At 29.4% G+C, this 17,196-nt stretch overlaps 3 protein-coding genes across 7 annotated transcripts; 1 reads left to right on the plus strand and 2 right to left on the minus strand.

Moving 5' to 3' along the window:
* Window positions 1-1,953: 1,953 nt before the first annotated feature.
* Window positions 1,954-4,303, minus strand: LOC149891560 (uncharacterized). Of its 5 annotated transcripts, none has more exons than XR_016449917.1 (6): window positions 3,870-4,303; window positions 3,460-3,624; window positions 3,070-3,260; window positions 2,777-2,854; window positions 2,246-2,547; window positions 1,954-2,119 (listed from the first exon to the last, which is right to left on the minus strand). XR_016449917.1 is itself a non-coding variant. In XM_090079141.1 (6 exons), the coding sequence occupies exons 1-6, from the start codon at window positions 3,943-3,945 to the stop codon at window positions 2,099-2,101; spliced, it is 855 nt and encodes a 284-aa protein (XP_089935267.1). In that variant the 5' UTR covers window positions 3,946-4,303; the 3' UTR covers window positions 1,954-2,098. The 5 variants fall into 5 exon arrangements, 4 of the variants coding, with proteins under 4 accessions (XP_089935267.1, XP_089935266.1, XP_089935268.1 ...); XM_090079141.1 differs by having other exon boundaries at window positions 2,777-2,818; window positions 3,012-3,260; XM_090079140.1 differs by having other exon boundaries at window positions 3,012-3,260.
* A 1,115-nt stretch (window positions 4,304-5,418) lies between these two features.
* LOC149891561 (uncharacterized) lies at window positions 5,419-7,688 on the minus strand. Its single transcript, XM_090079136.1, has 2 exons — window positions 6,298-7,688; window positions 5,419-6,087 (listed from the first exon to the last, which is right to left on the minus strand). The coding sequence occupies exons 1-2, from the start codon at window positions 7,661-7,663 to the stop codon at window positions 5,597-5,599; spliced, it is 1,857 nt and encodes a 618-aa protein (XP_089935262.1). The 5' UTR covers window positions 7,664-7,688; the 3' UTR covers window positions 5,419-5,596.
* An 8,105-nt stretch (window positions 7,689-15,793) lies between these two features.
* Window positions 15,794-17,196, plus strand: LOC149891562 (uncharacterized). Its single transcript, XM_090079147.1, has 2 exons — window positions 15,794-16,257; window positions 16,375-17,196. Exons 1-2 carry the CDS (start codon window positions 15,972-15,974, stop codon window positions 16,863-16,865), a joined length of 777 nt encoding a protein of 258 aa, XP_089935273.1. The 5' UTR covers window positions 15,794-15,971; the 3' UTR covers window positions 16,866-17,196.

Raw genomic sequence — 17,196 nt, forward strand, 5'->3', positions numbered from 1 at the left:
ATCAGAAATCATACCAAATAGGCGCAGAAATTATATTTTTGTTTTGTTTTTCAATATCATTTTAGTTTAATGGTCGCTTTTTTAACGAAGATGTTTCTGACAACGTTTTTCGAGAGCAGTATCGAGTCCCAAGAGCTGTATTAGATTTTTTAGAAACTAGGCTTAAAGATGATTTGCAACATTATACTAAGCGAAATAAAAGCATTTCAGTACTTTTCCAAATAATGGTATTTCTTCATTTTATTGGCACAAATATTTTTTTTCATGTTCTCAGAGACTGTCATGGAATCTTTACCAACACAATTTATAGTATTATACAGTGTAGGAGAAGCTATTTTCAATGTTAGTGTATTAAGTTAATAAAACTATTGGAAGTTTTACAATGTCATATAAAGTTGCTTATTATTTTTATTTTAGTGTGAAAATTAAAAACTAAGTTTAGTAAAGAGAAAAATTGTTATCTTATAAGATTAGATTCGACAAGAGATCATAAAATGGCCGAATGATTGCTCCACTCTTCCACAAAAGTTTATGGAAATCGGAGGTTTTCCGTGCGTATGTGGTGTTCTGGATGGGTCTCATATACTCCTTTCTAACCCTCCTCAAGCAGATGAAGATTCTCTAATCAATCGCCATCATGTCCATAGCATAAATGCAATGGCAGTATGTGGACCCGACACGTCCATATTTTATGCATCGACCAACAGTCCAGGAAGGTGGCATGATGCACATGTAAGCCTGTCACTAAGTTATATTTTACAACTGTTAGTTCACTAATGCTGGGTATTCAACTAGTACGTGACATTCTTCGGTATGTTCATATTGAACATACTATTTGAACTATTATGATTGCTAATTAAAATGTAACTTAGACTAACTAATATAATGTATTATAATGTAACTTACAGTAAATTTAAATATTGTGATTTTACTACTATTAGGTTCTAAGAAATTGTAACCTATGGAACAAGTTTGAAATTGGAGAGCTTCCATTTAATGGAGCTGTAATTTTGGCTGACTCTGCGTACCCATGTCGAGAATGGTTAATTCCACCTTTTCCTGGTGATCCAGACGGAGCTCAAAAACGTTTCAACAAAGCACAGAGAAAAACTAGAAACATAATTGAGCGATGTTTTGGCATTGTCAAAAACAGGTTTTATGCTTTGAAAACTGGAATTCGTTTGCATAAGGTCGAAGATGCCTCTAAGCTTATCATGTGTGGATTTGTTATCCATAACTTGTGTATTCAACATGGAGACAACGGTAATGACTTTGAAGAACGCGAAGAAGAACAAGCTGATGAAAATCTAGCTCAAGAAAATCAGAATGATGGAGCTTTGAATAGACGATTACAGCTACTTAACTACTTTACTTAAAAGTATTGTTTAAAAATTCATATACAATTTGCTCTAGAGCATAGGATCTATCAAAATAGTTTGGACATGGATCATAGATTTGTGCCTAAATTAGTTGAATTAAAATTGGAAAAAAATTCACACAATGACTTTTTAATAAATGCAAGAAATTTTTATAAAATATTAGACCATAAAAATATATGTTTATATCTGTTTTTATATAGTATGTGTATTTTGTTTTTTTATAGAACACGCTTAAAAAAAAATTAGGAGATTTGTTAGCTTTTGTTGTTAGGAGCAATTCTTATTAAGAGTATTTTAAAAAGGTAAAAAATGCTTAATAGCATAAAATTAAGATATGATCGTATTAATATTAAACTAGATTACAAAATAAATTTAAAATATGAAAGATATTGTTTTGTTTAAATTTTAAAATCAACCACTAGCCAATGCAATACCTTATATATAGTTATATATAGTTGTGATGCTTGTATCTATTTCACATCGCAACAGCATTGGTCTTAATGTTTGTGTGAAGTTTTACAGAACTTATTACTGTAAGGTAATGGTGATAAAAAAAATGAAATAACAAGAACAATTTCAGGTTGAAGTTATATTTTTATTGTTACTAAAAAATGTAATTGGTCATGGCTTTACAGTTAAATACCTTCAAGGTGAATGTTTAAATATAGTTATACAACATTTTTCGAAATTTAACATAAAATTATGATGTAGCTCTTCTCTTAATGCTCAAGAATTTCCTCCTAAAACAAAAAAAATTTGTTAATGATAAAGCTATACTAAATACAAGCTACAAGTTATACTAAATACAAAAAATTTGTTAATGATAAAGTCATACTAAATATTATTACAAATTAATTTTAAAATACCGTTTCTGTATTTACAAAATGTTGCTGGTTTGAAGGTTGCAATTTCTCATTCATTAGCTTTGTTGCTGTTGTGTAATATATTGTTAAAGCCTTTTCTTTTCGAATTTGCTGTTGTCTGAGAGCAACGTCCAATTTCAGAAGTTTTACTCTTAATTCTTGTTCTTTTTTTAATCTTTCTTTTTCTAACTGTAAAACACTTACTTTCAATTTTTTAAAACTTCCATCTACCAGGAGACTTTCTCTAGCTTGTTTTCTTTTTAATTTTTTTAATGCCCCCCTTGATGGTTTATTTTGAATTGAATCTAAAATTTAATTCTAGGTGTCAAAACAAGATCAGTTAACTAAAATAATAAGAAAGGTGGTTTAGATTCCTTTAAAAATAAGAAGTTTTTAATGGTTTTGGAAATACTAGTTGTGTAAAAATTAAGCACAAATTGATGTTGTCTGTTATATAATTATAAGTCTAAAACCTACAATTAACTAAATTAAACAACTGAGATTTAAAAAAAATTAATTTATAAATTGCATTACCTTGAAGTATCTGACAACTGTCACTAACAAGAGTGGTATTGTCTAAATTAGGGGAGGACATACAATCAAATCTTCCATCTAATATAAACAATCAATTAACTCTATAAACTATAGAAATAGAAATATATATATATATATATATATATATATATATATATATATATATATATATATATATATATATATATATGTATTTTATAACACAACTAGTCTTAACCAACAAAGAAAAATATACCAGACATAGACGAAATAAAAGAAGCTGTATCAGAAGATTGTTTCAAAGTAAAGTTTACTTCTTTACTTGATGAAGAAAGGGTGGCAGTGGGAGTGGAAAGTTGGTTGGGAGTGGATGACAATGCATCATCTGTTGTACAAAAAGAGATATTAAAATCAGGAACATCGATTCCAGATACATTTATTGACTTCCTGTCAATAATGTCTAAAACAACATTATCTAATTCTGTTAGTTGTCTCCCTGCAGCACCTTAAAAAAAAAAAATTATATATATATATATATTTGTATATATAATATATATATACAAAAATATTTAATTATATATATATATATATATATATATATATATATATATATATATATATATATATATATATATATATATATATATATACATATACACACACACAGACATATATAAATATATATATGTATAACAAAACTATACCTGTTTTTAGACTCTTAGCAAAATTTTGCATTGTAGCTCTTCGCAAATAATCCCACTCTCTACTACGTAGCTGATTGATATCTTCAATTTTTGCCCCTAAACTATTTAAATGTGACATTATGTCTTCCCAAATTCTATTTCTATGCCTCATAGTAATAGATGGACCTAAAAGTAGATGAAATAAATAATCAATATATAGTATAATATAGTCTTATATAGTAAAATACTAAATATTCTATAATAATATATTATTTTATAATAGGAATCATACCTAAAAAAGCTTACCTATATATATATATATATATATATATATATATATATATATATATATATATATATATATATATATATATAAAATATAATGCAATTATACATATTTTTATTTAAATAGTTTGCTAATTAAAACATACCAAGCTTCCCAAGAAGAACCTCTTTGTTTTCTCTAATCTTTATTGCTAGTATCATTTTAAGTTCTTTAGACAGCATTTTATTTTGTTGTGTATTTGTGTATTATTTTGTTGTGTATTTGTGTATTATATGGCATATTTGTTGACTATTTATACTTTTCTTTAGTCAAACATTATGAAAAATTTGTTTAACCAAAATTACTATCGAAAACCTAACAAGGAAAAACAACAAGGAACTGAATAATCGATTAAATGCAGATTTTAAGTAATTAGTTTATTATGAAGTTACCAAAATCCTTTTAAGCTTTATCTATAAAATATCTGCATAAAAACACAAACAAAGAATGTTCAATGATTTTGAAGCGCTAACGTTGTTCCAACAATGGCCGCCAAAAATCACGAAGAAAATATCTAAAATTGAGATCAAAAATCTATCTGAAGTTTTTTTTCGAAAAAACGCATTTTTTATCTGAAAAGGCGATTCCCTTGTTCGTTTATAGCATTGGATTTAAAAACGAAGTTTTTATCTTAAAAACGGAATTTTTTGAATGTTTATAGCAATGGACTTTTTTTTTCTTCGCTTTTTACGGTAAAAACTTCGTGTTTTACGGAAAAAACTTCGTTTTTTATGTTTATAGCATTGGCCCCAGGTGAGGCACAACGTTTGAACCAAAAAATTTAACGGTAGCCGTTAAAACTGTAGCTCAAACGTTGTGCTCCTATTGTAAGAAAACTAAGCTTTTTGTTAATGTGAAAACAGACCAATATCTAAAAAGATATTCTCCTACAAATGCTATTCTTAAGTGCTCAACAATTGAACATTGAACCCGATTTGGTTTTCCTGCATGACAACAAACCTGCACGAAGCACATTGCACAAAGTATTAAGAAATGGTTGTTATTTATTGTACCTGCTAAAAAAAATCTTTTTTGATTTCTTTCCTCAATAGGTCTTAAACAAAATAAAGATGTTTAGAAATTTAGAAAAAAAAAATTAATGGATTAGGGTAAAGTAGGGTAATTTCGGCGTATTAAGCTATTTTGTTGTTTATAGACAATGGTTGCTTTAATAACGTTAAAAAATCATGCATATCGATGTCCTGCAGATATATCTATTAAGTAATAGTTAAAAAATTGTTTCAAACTTACAAAGTTTTATGTAAAATTTGTTTTACATAAAACTTTGTAAGTTTGAAACTCAAAAATGAAAAATACTCAAAAATGACGAAATTAGCGACCTAGTATGGTAATTTCGGCACAATGATACGGTAAATTCGGCATACTTAAGAAAATTAAGATGTTCGTTGAAAACGCATTAATATAATTAAAATATTATAAACAGCTATAAATCTGCATTGTATAAAGTAATTGTCTCTTAAATGGAATTTGTTACACCTAATTGACATTTAATTAAGGGCGTTGCAATTGCAAAGATTCATATTTTTTGAACCACCTATTTTAGTAAAGTATGAATACATCACCCAAAACAGAAACCTTATTAGAAAAATGTGCCTGTAAAGTAAAATTGTAAATAAAATGATTACTAATTTCTATGATTTCGATGATTATTTCTAAATTCTGTTTAAATAAGAATTCATGTTTATAAGCTCATAAGTAGTTCATAAAATAATATTTTACATAACTACAATAGTTAAACATAAAAAAATAAAATACAAAGAAAACTTTATAAAAAGAGATTTATTTAAGAAAGTTAAAAAACAGCTTAAAGAATCAGTGTTTCATACAGTCATCACAAGTAAATACTTTTTTAGCATAAACACCACATATAGCAGCACATGTCTCATGCCACCATCTACAGCATTTATGGCATTTATCCCAATTATCCTTTAAGTATGGATCGACAGGATCCCCATAACTGTATTGACACATTGCACAAAGTTGTTTATTAATTGCACTTTTAGCATCAAGGTTACTCAAACACGTCTTTTGATGTGTAGATATATTTTCTTTAATGCACTTTTTACGTGGCTGCCTGTTCTTATATTTCAAAGTTAAAGATTCCTCTAGCTGAGATTTATATGGTGATCCAGTAATTTTTTCAGCATGATTTACCCTCCTTTTTATACCTGTTCGTTTTTTATTTTTAATGTCAAGTCCAGCTAGTGATCCGAATGTAACACCATGAGGTTGTGAGGTTTCATCAGAGGTGGCTAATTCTAATGACTTCTGAAGTGTAAATGATGAGTTTGGTGAAGCAGATTCTAAATAAAAATATTTAACTAAAAAAGGTGAATAAAATTAGGCAACATATAAATTATAAAAAATTTGAACTATTTGTTTAAGAAACTTTTTTTTAGGTTAATAAAACAACAGATAAGTTATTATTTTGCTTGATTTTAAAAAAATTACATTTGTGTTTTAAATAAATGGTGGAAGATAGTAAAAATAATACATCTTTTAAAATGATTTACCTTTTTGAGAAGCAATTACACATTCTGTGACAAAATCAACATGATCTAAATCTTTAGCAGAGTCTAACCCATTGTCGAGAGTAGGGTGCATTTCAGAGGTAATATTTGGTTTTGAAATTTTTGATACAATATACGAGTGATCAGTAGCCTTAGCTGCAGCAAAGTCTTCTTCAGTAAACACATTTCTATCAAATGGATATATTCCACATTTTTTAAACCCTGACTGACAATTTTGAACAGTTGCAGCTTTCCCATAAGCTATTCCAAATAATTCACTAACCTCTAATTCAGTTACAGGACGACCTGGATGGTGACGAAGCCAAGTACCAACTTCTTGATCATAGAATATTTTGAGACTTTTAAAAAATGAAACATCAAGTGGTTGCAGTTTGTGCGTGCAGTGAGACGGAAGTGATAGTATAATAACATTTGTCTTGCGAGCTTTTATAATAACACTAAGATTTTTTTTATGACTTGAATGTCCATCTAAAATTAGAAGAACTGGTTGGTCTCTTGACTGTGGCTGGACTGCTTTTAAAAAATGATCAAACCATTTTTCAAACAAATCAGTTGTTATCCACCCATTTTTGCTGCCACCAGAAATAGAACCGATTGGGGCTTTATCTAAAAATTCAGGTCTCACTCGAATACGTGGATAAATCAACATTGGAGGGACAAAAAATCCGCTTGCTGATTGGCAACAAACTATTGTGATTGTTTTTCCTCTTTCAGAGCTTGTTAAGCCACCAACACTATGTTTTCCCTTCAGGGCAACAACTTTTCCTGGTTTATGGCATATAGACAATCCAGATTCGTCTACGTTGAATAAGTTTGCTGGTGGAATAATCTGCATTTCATCAGCATTAAACATTATTTTTTCTAGTTCATCATAAAAACGATTAACTTTTATTCTATTAAAACCAATGGCTCGATGCAATGACGTTGATTCAGCAACTCTTACAGAGAGTTTATTATGACGTTTCAAAAAACCCCTAAACCATTCTTTTCCTGCTGACTTAGTTGCACAATTAAACTTATGAATAATCCCATTTTCTTCACAAAACTGGAATACCATTTGTTTTACATCTTTTGGAGACAGACCAAATAATCTCTGTGACATAGTCAGAAGAACTTCAACAAGTTCTTTTTCTTGAAAAGCTGAGAGTGTTATTGGGTGCCCTGCTCTTAACTTTTTAACACAATTATCAACAGAAACTCGTTTTATATAGTCATGTAGCGTTTGCCTTGGTATTTTACATTGTTTAGCAGCAGAATATTTCGAGCATCCATCAACTAAAACTGCATTTACTGCTAGTTTTAATGATTCATTTGACCAATTACCATATTTTACACGTTTTGAATCCATTATATAATGCTAACACACAATAATATATATATATATATATATATATATATATATATATATATATATATATATATATATATATATATATAATTAATGAACTATTAATTTATTGTATGACATAAATTTAATTTATATGGTGGGGAACTATTATTTTATTAAGTTTCACAGAGACACTAACGAATTCAAGTTTTTCCTAACTCGTTATTATCTTATTACTATCTGAATTACTAAAATCAACTTCTTCTATACATAATATTTCAAACGGTTATTTACATTTTGGTTTCAGAGAAAGCACAGGTCGGCAAATTCGGCACTGCCGAAATTAAAAACTATTAATAAGCCGAAATTATCTCCTTAGAGCAGTCCTTGGAGAAACTTTTATATCTTGTAACATACTTTGATTTTTATCTTATTGCTGCTCACATTTTATTCAGTTTATATTTTTGAATAAAATAAATAACAACTTTTGGTAAAAATTTTCGAGAAAAAATCATTTATCCAACATTTTCAAATAGGTAAAAATGTTAAGAAAAAGCTAATAATCATAAATTAATGCACCTATAATGTAAAAATAAAAGTTTAAAGCAATATTTTTAGGAAAATTGTTTATCTTGCTACAATACCCAACTATGATTTAATTATTCCAATAAATAAATATTTTTAGGTGTTTTTTGAAGGGGTGCCGAAATTATCTCCCTGCCGAAATTACCCTACTTTACCCTAATTACTAAGTTATATAAACTGCCAGGTTTCATGTTGTTTTACTCGACCAAAACCTATTTTATGAGTTTATTATTAATGTATATGGTTCAACAAAAATATTTTAAAAATCTGGTTCGCGTGCTAAGATTTGAAAATCAATTTTTAAGTTTTTATGTTCATCATATTAGAGCAAGACTCTTCATTCATAAAAATCATTTGTTGATTTCCAAACTTTTTTTCAGATCTTATCGTAAGTAATGGTAAACTTTTCAGTATGATTTGAAAAAGCTTTTAAAAATCTAACAACAACAAGCTGAATTTTTTTTTCTTTACATAAATTTCCTCCATACTTTACCAATTTGCGGACCAGTTTAAATAAAACTTTTCAAATATTACAGAAAACTTTTATGAGACTTAGAATGTCTGTAGAACAACAAAAAATATATATGTAAATTGATTAATATATAAAAGGTTTAAAATTTAAGGAAGTATTGACAGTCATCTCAAATATTTTTTTCCGGCCCTTTAGAAATTAAAAAATCATAATTTGTAATGTAAACATAAAAAATAGTTTCAGAATAATAAAGTTAAAGCATCAAACATCATTTTTAAGGCATAAAAACGTACTGCATTTTATGTCTATTCTAAATATTCAAAGCTTATTTTCTCCTAACTTTTATTTCATAAAACAAAAAAATGTTAATAACTTTTTTGTTTGTTTACACTTTGCACTAAACTAAAAATGATTCAAAAAGTGAAATTTTAAAGAAATTGTGAAACAAGTAATCAATGCTTTTTATACTTAAAAAATATTAAACAAAGTTGCGTAAATCTTTTTAGGAAAAATCTTTAACAACTGTTACCTTAAGGGAAAAAATCGTTTGCGGAAGACATTTTAACGGAAATTGTTTTTTAGAAAGAATGAATGACACTAAAACGCTGTATTTTGCGGAGTAAATGCTGTATTTTGCAGAATAAATGTTTTTGGATGATTAATTTTACCCATGGATTTACCTGTATAAGATGATCTTAGAGCTGGACGTGCAACTCGTTGTTTTACATCAAAGAGGCCGCAGAAATCAGCAAAACATGCGAGTTTCCGATAAACTCTAAATTTTCACCCGCCCACAGTTTTAAAACAGAAACCCTGATCACGTGGTATTAATTTAAACTTTTATAGCATTTGTTTAATAAGACTGTTCAGGATAAAGTAACGACTTCAGACGTTGACAAATTACTAAACAAATTACACCTAGGTAAAGGAAATTAGTTGTCGGCACGAACAGATTTTACCATTTTTTCAAGATGAACATTTGTAATTTGGGGAACTTTTTTCGTGTAAACTAAGTCTGTCAATGATAAAATAGACCTGTAAGGATAATTTTAAAATGACTAGAAAAAGTATAGCGAAATATAAAAAAGCTTAAATAAATTTTTTTTGTCAAGATCTGGTTTCATTCAATTCCTTGGTCCTTCATTCACCAGCCTTAATTTTTAGTATTTTTTTAGTATTTTTTCCGATATGTTACCATCGACTTTTTGCCTTGACTACTCTATAAGCCCCATAATTTATATTCCACTACGCATTATTTTTTTAGTAGGACTTTGATGGACTTTTTTACAATTCATTTGATAAAGCAAAACCTTTTAAAAACTTATTCAAACTTATAATTATCTTGCAAAATGCGGCCAGATATTTCATGTTTTCTTTTTTCATATACTATTTCATTTGTCATAAAATGCACATAATAACCCATTAGTTTTTGTCAAATAAAATTTAGTTTATATATAGCTGGTAAATCATATTATGTTAATATTAAATAGTTATTCTTCCAGTTTGCCATAAATTGGCTCTGCTAAATTCTATAAAACTATGACAAATTATTTTTTTCTTTATTGCATTTACATTCATATTATGTATGAGTTATTTATCCTTAACTGTATATATTTCTGTTGTTAAACATGAAAATAGCAAATTCTTTAATATTCATAAACTGGAAGTCTACAACTACTCATCTATTATTTTATAGATGGAGTAGTTCCCTGGACATGAAACAGTTGTGCTCCAGGTAGCTACAAAACTAGTTGATACTTTGTATTATTTATTTTATCTCTAGTTATACATGTACTAAAGTAGTTAAGTAAATAATCTCAATTTCTATATCATCATCAGTATTATTTTTTAAAATATTAAGAATGTCTAGTTATATAAAATTAAGCTTAAAACTTGCTTCTATTGCTGTTATCTTTAATAATTAAAATGAAGTTGATGTGACCGGTTAGAAAATACCAAAAGGTTTCGACGAATCCGACAGACTTTATTATAATATAATTACTATTGTTTAAAATAAAAGATTTGTAACAATACGCAACGATCGTGGCTCCCAAAAAAAAAACAATATCGTCGCACGTCCGTCTCTTGTACATCCATGATTTTACCGAAACTTGCGTAAATTATTTTTGCTGATGCTGAAAATTGATTAACAAAGTTAAAATTTATCATGCATAATATTTACAACTGAAAGTATTCTTAAGGTGGTCCTATACTAATAAAACCAAAATTTTAAAAATACACTCATATTTTATGATTTTCATATAAGAAATAGTGTTTTATATTAAAAGCACAGTAAAGGAAAAAAAAATTAAAAAATTTTTTTTTTGGTCAAAATTTTGGGTCCATGAACCCTAAAAATGGACTAAGCGCTGCGATAAACAGCCTGAAACTAATAATGGTATGATCATGAAATTTTCACAGCTTTTTAATATCAGATGATTACACTCACCCTGCCAAAATCAAATAATTTAACAAACTATTGAAGCTTTTGTAAGAAAACAGGCTTAAGGCCTAAAAAAAAGCCCTGAAAAGGCTTAGAACCTAGACCTTATTTTTAGAACCAGTTAACTAACATGAATTCTTTTGGTAAGGTGAATGTGCATATATATAATAAATAACTCCTGAAAATTTCAACACAATCAGACAAACCAATCAAAAGATATTTATCGCAGCGTGCTTAAAACTCACATATTGAGAAAAACAATTATAAAGATTTTTAATGAAAAAAAAATTTTTCAATATATAAAAAGGTCAAAAAATTATTGAAAAACAAAACGACTTGAGCATTATTGAAAACACAGAAAAAAAAAAAAGTGAAAACTCTGATATTTGAAAAAAAGTTAACCAAAATAGAATTATTCAATGAAAAAAAGCTTGAATATAAAAAGATAATATACAATAACTACGTTCTTGATTCCCATGATGTACAGGCATTGCATATTTTTGAAAGAACTCGATAGTCAACACATTTCCCTGAGTCACTAGCAATAACAGTAACAACACCATTAAGTGAGGAATGACCCCTTTTTTGCCAAGTTCCATCACAGGAAACAACTACATCAGCTAATACATTAATATCAAAATCATTTGGTTGGATATTGTTGTTAAGATATCGAAATTCATTTGCTGCATTTTTCATTTTCACATCAGCTACACTTTGGTATATCATATGAATTTTATCTTGAATATCATTAAATGCTTTTATGTTCATTGGAGGAGGTAATTTCATTAGACCACAAAATTTTTCCAAACCAGAATGACCTTTTCCTATCTCTCTTATGGCAACAACAGATCTATAATTTATTTCAGATGGTGACATTCCTGGACCTTGCTTTTCAATCTCTTTGCTAGAATAAAAAGACTGTTTCCAATCGCACGAAGATGTTGTACAAGAAATGTTTAAAAACACAGCCAAGCCTTTCTTTTTTGATAAATCAGTTGAGATTTCAATTGAATTATTATGACATTGAGGACAATGTCCAATCAAAGTAACAATTGATTTTAAAATGTCTGTGTCAATAAGTATAAAGCATGAAGGCAATTTATTTGAATCATTATTTTTTGCATTACTATTTTTACTGCTATGTGATAACTTTTTTGAAGATGTTGATGTCAAGATATTTGATTGAGTTGAGTTAGTGATTTCCAATTTAGAAGTTAAATTGATGCTGACTGTTGATGCTGAGGAAAATTGATTTCCTCTAAAGTACTTTTTTTTGAAAATCCTGTTACCACCTGCTTTCCTTCTTAAATTTGAATCACATTTATTTTTTCCCATAATAAAAACAAGCACGAGGCACAAAGTATAACTCAAAGCTGATTTTTCTATAAGTAATATATGTAAACATAGTAATTGTACTTAAAAATCATGGCTTATTTAGGAAAATAAACATGAAACAGTTACTGGCACCAGTGTCAAAAACTAAAAGTAAATGGCGCAATATTCTAAAACGCCTATTTTCTAATATAAACAACCCGTTGCTAAGGCCGTTGCTAAGAAAATTATTTAACTTCACTGTAAAACTTGCTATTTTAGAGCATTTTTAAATTCACTCCCTATAATGATCTATATATATTTAGAATGTAGAATGTTTGGGCTTCAAGAATATGCAATTTTTGAAAAATCGATTTTTTTGATTTTTTTTAGTATAGGACCACCTTAACTTAGCCAAATAACCAAAGAAAAGACGACACCAAAATGTAATTCCCTTTTTATTATAACTATAGTTTTTTTTTTGTTTTGTTATAAAATTTAGTGATTTCTCGACAATACTTGCAAAAAGATTTTGCAATGTTTTTAAATTTAAAAAGTTGATGATATTCTATGAAAAATACAGATTTTTAATTTTGGCTTCGATAACAATAAATTATCACCTCCTGAAGGGTTCTTACTCCATTTTTGATTTATAACAGGAGGTGAGTTTTGTATGTTTTCATTTTGTATGTGCTGCAACTGGTATTTTTCATTTAAAGCTTTGTGAAAAAAATAACTAAACACAATTTCCGTCCGCTGTCAGAGGATTTCACTATTACTGCCGATATTGACAACCAAAGTTTAGAAGAAGAAAAGTTTGCAAAACGCGAAGAAGAAAATCCGTATGATTTTTTCGCAATAAAGTTTTGTTTGAAAAATACTGGCATGATAATTGGTCATCTGCTGATGAAATTCCCCAGAATGTTTATAGAACAAATGAGTCACTTTATTCGTTGAATTGACATCAAATAACTATTATGTCTCACCCCTTGTTCAGGAAGGACTCATAATTCCACGTTTGATTAAAATACTTATGACACATTATAGTAAAGAGCCGACAAAAAGAAGACATAAGGACATTCAATACGATGCCAGGGAAAAAGATTCTGTTGTTGGGTCCTAACTTTATTTAGATGAATTTGAATCAACGCTAGAAAATTTATCTGAATCTAGAAAATCTACATCAAACTAGAAGATAGTGCAAGAAACAAAGAAGATGAAGACACGTAATGTTAAATAACGCCAATGTTAAATAATTTTTTAAAGTAAAAACAACAGTTTGCAGACAAAATGGTAAAAAACTGTTAATATTACTGAGGCTCATTGTATTTGACAAATAGAAATAAATAAATATTAAATATTTTTTATTGGATTTGGGCAAAACCCATAAATATAAGTTCCACAAAAATAAGTTCCGCAAACAATTTCTTCCTTTCAGGTAACCAAGAGTTATTCTTACATTTACTTAACATCGATGTTGACTATAAATATGCTTTTATAAGTGATTATTTCTTTTTTTTTAAATATATATAGAAATCGTTAAGATATCGCTTCGAGTAGAAACATTAATATATCGCTTCGAATAGAAACATTAATATATCGCTTCGAGTAGAAACGTTAAGATATCGTTTCGAGTTGCAAAATTTTTAAAAATGCAGGACATAGCTGTTGTACCTGGAGTGGAAGATACGTAATAATTGCTGTAAAAATATGTATAGTATATGTGAATATAAAAGTAAAAGAGTCAGCATCACCGGATATATTTGGTGGCCTAAAAGAACTTGAAAAATAAAGTCAACGACAACAACAGCGTGCATCATTTAATAAAAGTCTTGAAATTTGGCATTGATTTCCATTTAACAAATGATACACCTTAAGCAGGCGCGGGTTTAGCTTTTTAAAGAAGTTAGTTAAGAAAAGTTAACACTTCTAGGTATAGAGAGGGGCGGGGGAGGGAGCCTAACTTAGCCTAAAGTTACGCTGCCGAACGATGAAAAAAACCTTTAGTTAAATGAACTTAATAATTTTTTGGACTCTCGTTTGCCGAATAAACGGGCCAAGTTAAGCGCAAAAATGTTTTACCTAACTTGACCTGAAGTTACGTTACCGGAGGATAAACAGGAAACAATTTAATAAGAATTTATACGATTTCGAAATCTCATCAGCCAAATAAACGGGCCAGATTAGGCGCACCTAATATAGTCCGAAATTACGCTACCGATAACAAAATTAGAATCCACTTTACAAATATCTCTTAAATTCGAAAGCCGGTAAAAAACGAGCAAGATGGGGACTTTATACTTATAAAAAGTCCTTAGATATCGCTAACTTACACCCAAAAAACCACAAAATAAAACTGAAGAATGTATTTTTTTAAAATTAGAAAGCTTTTTAATTAAAAAGTGTTAACCAAAAAAGATTTTAGTCAACACGCCTAACAAGCCTAACCCTAAACCTGCACCTGCTAAGTGAGTCATTTATTAAATATAAATCAAATCCAAATTATAAATAACATCCAGCTCCCATAATGAAAATTGACCAACTTGTGGAAATAGCAATAAACAATATAACGATTATGAAAATGATTGAATGACTACAATCACATCATTTTGTTTAAAATCATATTGATCGATTAACGAACTAATAAATGAGCTCGAAGTATCGATTTAGCTTAAAATAGAAGGCCAAAAGAGGAAAAAGATCATTATATTAACCATTATCAAATATAGTCGCTTTCACATAAAACAAATGGTCATGCGTGTCGCGATGGGGAATATAAAGACGATAAGTAGAACAAGATTTAAAAAAATAATATCATCTCAAACTACGAAAGTTAATAACATTGATACCATTAGCGGCCACTTCTGGTATTGTTAAACACAAAGAAATGTAGAATATCTATTCGTTTCTACTGCTCTACATACTGTTTATACTACTCAATGTACATTCGATTTCATTAAATTATACTACTTCTGACATTTATACATTATTTGTACCACTCTATATACATTAGATTTTCGTTTCGCTCGACAGGATTAAACCCTATTTCGTCTCCTCGAGCGTTAAACAGTCACCGAAACAAATTACGCTGACTGAAATCATTTAGAACAGAAAATCCATTTGGTAACCTTGTTGCACAGTAAATTGTGGTCGATACGTCTTTTAAGAGAACAAGGAAGGAGAGTGAAGCTATAGAAGTTTACAGAAAATCTCCAAGAACGTGCTTGAAAAGAGCCGTAGAAAGTTCTTTTTGACAAACTTTTATGCATAATTATTAAGCTGTTGGAGAACAACGAAGGAGAGTAAAGTCTAGAAAGATTAGGAGATCTCCAGAAATTTTTTTGTAAACAACAGAAAGTTCTTTTTTCTTTTACAAAAACGAAATAAAAACGCCGACGCTATCCGACGATGCAGTAATAAAGTTCAATCAGAAAATCTGCTTGATCAGAGTCTGTCTTGCAAAGTATTTTGCTAAAAGATAGTTTGCTTTACTTGTACGTTACGAAAAATCGATAAGCATGTCACTGTGGCACATACCTGTTCGCGAATTAGTACCAAGAGATCCGTTCTTGAACGATATGCTGGAAATCACGTTTCCTCCCTTGAGATATTATCCTCTGTTCGATGACAGATCGAGTGCTCGAGGGATCAGCAGAGAGTTGGATCGATTATACAAAGACGTGCTGGAGCCTCTCTCATACATATCTCGTCTGAAGGGGAACACTGCTGCTAAACCAGAAGGTTTCGTTGTCAATCTTGATGTTAAACATTACAAACCAGAAGAGGTTTCTCTAAAAGTTGAAGGTATGCTCTGATGTTGAGCTTCTTGTTAAGTCTGAGTTTCTGTTAAGTTTCTCTTCGATGTTGAGTTTCTCTTAAGACTGTACGCTTGCTAAAACTGTGACTTTTTTGACTTTTTAGGTCATGTTCTTGAGGTGAGCGGCAAACATCGTAACGAGAACGAGAACGGTTTTGAGTCGAGCGAGTTTCATCGAAAGTACACCATTCCAGACGACGTAGATCCGACAGCCCTTACTTCAAACATCAGCCAAGAGGGTGTTTTGCATATTGAAGCTCCTAAGAAGCTTCCTTTAAGCTCAGCTTCTGACGGAGAGTCGAGCAAGGACACTTTTAAGTACGCTTTAGACGTACAAGGCTTTAAACCAGAAGAGATTTCGATTCAAGTAAAGGGTAGAAACTTGATAATTCACGGTGAAACAAAAAGCGAAAACAAAGGTGAGCACGGATCGAGTTTACACCAGAAGCAGTTTACAAGAAACATTGTCTTACCTGATGATGTCGATCCATCTCAGCTGAGCTCTCGTTATACCAAAGACTCAAAGTTGTCTGTCGAAGCTCCTCGAGCACTTCCTCAAGCTCCATTGAATCTCGAAATCAAGATGGAGGAATAAAGACAAAACTTTAAAAAACGGCTTTATCTATTGTAATTATATATATGAACATACATATTTATATCTATCCAAATTTTTTACAGTTAAAAAGAAAACTAGTTTATTTTTTCACCATGTTCGGAATTATAGTTTCAGGGCTTAGTGTTCTTCTCTTAGTACTTGTTTTTTAATCAGCTTTCAAATGTTCAGTGTATTTTTTGTTTTCTTTTGCAAAGTTTTGATGTAATTAAGTTCTTAATAATGTCTTTAACTGCGGTTGTATCAGTACTTTTGTAACGTTTTGAGTATCTTTAGATTGTACTTAGTTAAAAAAGAAAATTCGTTAAACAAA

Source organism: Hydra viridissima, unplaced genomic scaffold (genome assembly GCF_058129835.1).
Source record: "Hydra viridissima isolate aposymbiotic clone 2 unplaced genomic scaffold, HvirCarnegie_v1 scaffold_2, whole genome shotgun sequence".
Classification (NCBI taxonomy): Eukaryota; Metazoa; Cnidaria; class Hydrozoa; order Anthoathecata; family Hydridae; genus Hydra; species Hydra viridissima.